This window comes from Fundulus heteroclitus, unplaced genomic scaffold (genome assembly GCF_011125445.2).
Source record: "Fundulus heteroclitus isolate FHET01 unplaced genomic scaffold, MU-UCD_Fhet_4.1 scaffold_28, whole genome shotgun sequence".
NCBI lineage: Eukaryota > Metazoa > Chordata > Actinopteri > Cyprinodontiformes > Fundulidae > Fundulus > Fundulus heteroclitus.
The window spans coordinates 4,520,081-4,526,080 of record NW_023396689.1 but is presented as its reverse complement, the minus strand read 5'-3'; the positions used below and the strand labels follow the sequence as shown (position 1 = coordinate 4,526,080).

Genomic DNA, 6,000 nt, shown 5'->3' with positions numbered 1-6,000 from the left:
TGTTGCCACACTTTGTAGCAACAGTTCCAAATAAAGCCTTTATGATAAATGGCAGAGAATCGTTTTAATTGCATTAGAGAAATATTTGCCCACTCTTTTTTTCAGAAATGTTTGAATTCAGCTAGTTGAAGTGTTTGAAAAGTATTCTAACATGAAGTAGTTGAAGTTTATGCTACAGAAAGAGTGTAGACATTGACTTGGCTGCTCTGCCACAAAACCTTTTGCAACCATTTAGAAATGGTGTAGTGTGCTTTGGATCATTTTCCCACTGGATAACCCAAGTGCATTTGAGCTTAAGCTCAGACATTTATGCTGGGAAAATTCATGATTTTCTTCTATAGTGCAGAAATGACCAGCCCTGACAGCTGTTTTCTGAACTACTATGCTATTAAATTTAAAAAAGTTTCACTTTTCCTTTGTCACCACTGTTCCATGTTTTATTTGAAACTTTTCTTTTGTCATCACTGTTCCATGTTTTCTCTATTTGTGACCAACAGTTCTCACTTGGGAGTTCCAAAGCCTCAAAAATGCCAGTGAAACTCCTTTCAGATTTGTGTTTAATTTGTTCTCTAATTTCTTTGGATCATAGTATGTTGTGTCATCATGTGTGACGTCTCTGCATTTGGGGCCAGTGGGGCCAGGCCCAACCAGATGTCGCTATGTTAACAATAATCAGTGGGGCATAATCGTTTTTTTATAGAGCAATTCTGTAAAAAAGACCAATTCCCTTACCAATAAAATGATGTTATAAGCATTTGTGTCTATATATCTAAGTCTGCCAGAATACTGACAAGCTCATTAGATTAAATCCTCTCGAGGCGCCTTGATATTGGGGGCGGCCCACCAACGTTTGTTTAAATAATGGACATCTGAAATTGTAGTGCATATGCCAAACATACTTTCAGTAGACAGCCATGGGGCACAAATCCTCTGGTCCCAAGCTCGGATCATCCAATCAAAATACCTGACTTACACATGTGTGTGACAATCTAGGCAAATTATTTGTAAAGCACCTTTCAGTACAAGGACAATGCAACGTGCTTTAGATGATTAAAACATTGGAAAATAAAAAGGAATAAAAGCTAGTAAAAAAACAGTTGGAATAAAATGTAGGAACATTTAAACAAAATAAAACAGGAAAATGTAAACTAAAAGCAAAAATTAATCTAGTGTTGGTTGTCCTTGCTGGCTCATTGAATGATTGATGTGAATATTTTTTGTTCAATAAATGAACAATATAAGGGAGCCTTTATTTATGATTTTATGTATATAGCTTATATAAAATAGATTTTCTAGTGTGTTTAATCTAACATTGATCAAAACCGTGTTGTATGCATCACAAAAAAATTAGTTGCTGCTAATAGGTGTTGAGTTTTTGTGCCCCACTTAACTTATCATGCCAGAGACGCTACTGGTTATCATTTGAGTGGTATTAACCTACTAAAACATCACATGGCTAACAATGTGTCAGGCATGTTTTATTTAACCGATTTATTGATTCTGCAATCGTCAGGCTTTGGTGTGGCCAGTGTAATCTGCAAGTGAGCAAATACTTCTTTATCCATCCATCCATCCATTTTCTAACACGCTTATCCCTATTGGGGTCACGAGGGGTGCTGGTGCCCATCTCCAGCTGTCAATGGGCAACACAGAAAAAAACAGGACAAACAACTATTCTTACACACACTCACACCTAAGGAGAATTTAGAGAGGCCAATTAACAAAACAGTCATGTTTTTGGATGGTGGGAGTAAGCCGGAGTAACCAGAGAGAACCCACGCATGCACAGGGAGAACATGCAAACTCCATGCAGAAAGACCCAGGGTAGGATTCGAACCCAGGACCTTCTTGCTGCAAGGCAACAGCGCTACCCATTGTGCACTGTGCAGCCCATGCAAACACTTGTGTATTGTATGCAATTTATTCATGTTCGTTATTGTGTGGTCAATTTTTTCTACCATTTTTTGTTCTTATTTAAATTTTCTATTTGAAAAAAGGTAGAAATTGATTTCTTACAATATTCAAAATTTGTACTATAAATTCAAGTGTAGCAATAATCCTGACCAATACAGTAGCTGGCTGGTTCCGTTAATACTTTACCTTGTGAACATTGTATGCTGTTTTTCTTAACATACACTCATAATCAAATCAAAAACCTTAGGCTGATGAAATCTGTGTAAAACATTTTGTGCAAAAAAACAATTTATCAAATGCATAAGTCAAACTTTTTTTGTATTCATCCACTTCTTCATTGTTCTTCATCTTGTCATTACTCCTCCGAGTATTTCTCCATCACTCCTAAAACAAAAAAAGTCAATGACTACATTTAAAATAACACACATGAAAGACTTGTAAATTAATTTGTGTATAGGTGACATCCTAAATAATTTGACCACCTTTAAGATTTATCAGACAATAAATCTATAATAAACTTCTCTTCTGGATGGAGTTATCACAGCAGTACACCTCTAAACCTTACTAACTGTGACATTTCCAGTAGAGAGTCACCAAAGTGATTTGTACCAAATTAAATGGAGGAGAAAAGAAATCTTTATTTGTCATTGCAATTGTACATTCCAAAGAAAATTGTCTTCTACATTTAAACCATCCCTTAGGGAGCAGAGGGCAGCTATCACAGCACCCGGGGAGCAATCTGGGACTAAGGGTCTTGCGGGGATTGAACTGGGTACTTGCAACCTTCTCAGAGTCCAAGTGCGTTTGCTCTAATCACTAGGCCACCACCCCCATACAATAAATTTGATTTCTTCACAGACTCAGACTAAAACCATGAAGTGAGAGATTATCTCCTTCTTTACAGCTGACAAATTTAGAATGGGCCCTATTCTATTACACCTGAATAGCCCAGTGTGCGTTTCTGTATGGGGGATTTCAGTTTCCCCAGACTTTATGTTCACTGGAAAATGTCCTGGTCTGAGATTAGGACTTTTAAACAACCCTGGTGCTTTGTATAATTGGCAGGGATGTGTGCAGCAAGCTTTAACTGTCCGCTGCTTGGAGTAGGGAGATGAGTTTACAAATCTATCGATTTGGTCTATCACAAAAAGTAATTTTTAAGGCAACAAACTACACCTCCAAATGTCTGACATCTATGCAGTCAGTTCATCAAGGTTATGAGCCGATTTTGAATCTGTATTCTGACTTTTCGGGAGCGGCAGAGACCCGCTGACCGGCTGCTCTCTCCGGGGAGCTGCAGTGGGTGGGAAACCCCGTTGGTGCAGCGTTTAGTCGACCAGACCCTCTGCGATTTCCCGAAGACTGGATCCGTTTGTTGCAGCTGAAAAGTGAATATAAAGCGTTTACTAAGTTTGATGGGAATATCTGCAAGTACCAGGTATCAAATATGAAAATCTTTGCTGGATGTTTTTGCCATTTTAAGTTAATTTTAAAATTCTTATGCATAGTTCTGTCCCTGATATTTTAATGGAGTACTAATGATCAAAAAGAGCCCTTTCATTTTCCTTGTACACAGGAAACACACATTTAACTAACACTAACCTTTCAAGTAAACCCAAGTAGGTGGATTTTGAACTCTTACTACGCAGATAACGTGATTCACCACGGCAACGGCAGGAAATAAGAAGCCTGGAAGTGCGCATTTTCCACGAGAAATATTTAATGAACGCATATGGAGAATATTAAACCATAAGAAACAACACTGTTGTTGCAAAAAAGCGAGTTGGCAGCAGAGAATTGTTGAAAAAGTCAATGCATGTGTGATATGAAAATTATTTGACAGAGATTTAAAGTTGTTTTCTTACACTTCCCTCATTCAACACAAAAGGGAAGAGTAGGGGGGAAGGGGGCTCATTTCTGACGAAAGGCATTGAAAGGACATGGCAGCAAATTGTGATGAAGTATGAAAATACAGTTTAATCGGTTTTCTTATGTTTTACCGTGCTCAACTAAAGCATCAAGTGGCTATTCAACATATGCAATTGATGATGGGAGGGTGTGAGTTATTGAAATAACTGATATGTTCGTTCATTTTTCTGCCAGCATTTGGCTTCACCCATCCTTCAAACCTCCTTCACCTGCTCTTTGTTTCTGGAGCGCTGTTGCCATGCTGCCGTTATCAGCTGCAGTTGAAGTCCTTTGCAGTGCACAGCTTCTGCTGGTTTCCGACTAGTCTTTTTCTACGTCTGTTTTTGAAAAACAACTCTGTTTTTACGTTTCTGTCCCAAAGCACTTTACCCTAGTCAGTCATTCACCCACTCATGCACACATTCACACCCCAATGGTGGTGAGCTATGTTAGTAGCCACAGCTGTCCTGGAGCGAGGCTGCACAGTACCACATGCTTGTGCTAAATCTCACTGCAGAAAATGTAAATAACTTAATAAAATTTGAACTCTGAAAGATGTACATGTCTCTCCGTTGTTCCTTAGCAGGACCCCTACTCTGAAATAAAAGTTAGCTCTTAGAAAAATCCAGGATTTTGTCTTTTTCGTGTAAGTGGGCTAAGTTAGTCGTATCTAAATTATCTAAAATAAATTATTGCTGTAACTCGATTCTTTTAGTAAGCTATGTAACTTGTTATAATCTTAGGTTTTGGACAGGCGTACTGTAGCCTCAGTGTGCACGTGCAATGTTGCTCAAAGAGGTCAAGTGAATGCTCAGAGTTTGCGTGTATGCTCAACATGAAAAATTAGGGGGAACATTGGTCTGGATCCCTAACTTTAACAAGACTGTCATCTGCGGACCTAGTGTGATCACCAGGATAAAACAGGAATAAAACATACGGCAACATTCATCAGTTCTGTATGCTTTAGTACTGCCCAGTGACGGACTGGGATTAAAAAATGGCCCTGGCATTTTCACCAACCAGCGGCCCACATGGGGACGTGCACGCACGAGCGTGCCCGCAACACACAGATATAACTTCACATGCACGGAAATAACACGCAAGTTTCTAGCCCCATTGGTGTTGAACTCTAACTTTAATATGCAGAAAAACTGAACCAAGAGGCATTTCAGTGTTTCCCGCAGGAATTTGCTTAGGCGAGGAGGTGAGTTGGGGGGGTGGGGGGGGGGGGGGGATAATGACAAGTTTTGCGCGGACCGAGAGGGGGGGGGGGGGGGGTATCCAAGTGTTTTTTCCCTGCCATTCAGTATAGGGTAGTTCACGCGTGACGTCACGCTTGACGTCAGCGCTACATCCGGCACGGTGGTTGGCAAAAAACAGAGCTGCTCCCGTCTACTACATGACAAAACGGGTGATTTAGAGCATACTTTTAGTTAGTTTATTTTTGGAATCTAAACAATGCCTACGACTTGTTGTGCTCCCGGTTGCACACTGAGGCATTCCAAATCGTTGGATGCACGTTTCTGTCGTTTACCAAAGGAGGAAGGACGAAGAAAGAAATGGATATTTTCAATGAAAAGAGCGCAGGCAGACACTCCCAATGGACTGGGGGGAGCCATCATACTATGACAGAATTTGCAGTCTACACTTCATCTCCGGTAAATATAACTTAATTCTGCTCTAGTCATTGTTCTACTTAAATAGCGGCGGAGGGGAGGTGGCGATCGCTACACGGGACCAGGAGAAGCGGCTGCTACTGCTGTAGCTGCCGCTCCTCCGGCTCCTCTGACTCCATTACGCCCCTGTTCACGGGCGCTAGTACTTCTGTGTTTACGCTGCAATGTCGCCGACACCACCACCCATTTTAACAAGACAAAAACACCAAAATAATCCGTAGTAAACAATGTTTTTTTTATCCTACCAGGCGGGTCTTCCTCTCTGCTGAGACGCGGTCTGTGTCAAAACGACAACAAACAGCACAAAGCGACGCCGCTTTGTGCTGTTGCACAAACGTGTGAACAACATCCATCCATTTTCTGACCCGTTTAATCCCTCATGGCGTCGCGGGCGTTGCTGAAGCCTTTTTCCCGATATAAAATAATTGCAGCCGTCCAGTGGTTTCAGGGGCTTTCATGCTCTCTCATCTGTACTGGCCTGCCGTGTTTATAAGGCAGCTGT

The 6,000-nt window shown here is 40.8% G+C and overlaps 1 protein-coding gene across 5 annotated transcripts in view; it reads right to left on the bottom strand.

Moving 5' to 3' along the window:
* Positions 1-1,658: 1,658 nt before the first annotated feature.
* The window catches only part of atoh8 (atonal bHLH transcription factor 8), a 63,991-nt gene continuing 59,649 nt past the window's right edge, over positions 1,659-6,000 (bottom strand). The window contains exons 4-5 of one of the 5 annotated variants that reach the window (XM_036130102.1): positions 3,161-3,295; positions 1,659-2,298 (exon numbers count right to left, since the gene is read on the bottom strand). In XM_036130102.1, the coding sequence (XP_035985995.1) occupies positions 2,293-2,298; positions 3,161-3,295 (141 nt within the window). In that variant the 3' untranslated portion in view covers positions 1,659-2,292. Of the gene's footprint in view, positions 3,296-6,000 lie in introns of all 5 variants that reach the window. The other 4 variants (XM_036130101.1, XR_004928817.1, XM_036130100.1 and 1 more) reach the window with 4 other exon arrangements.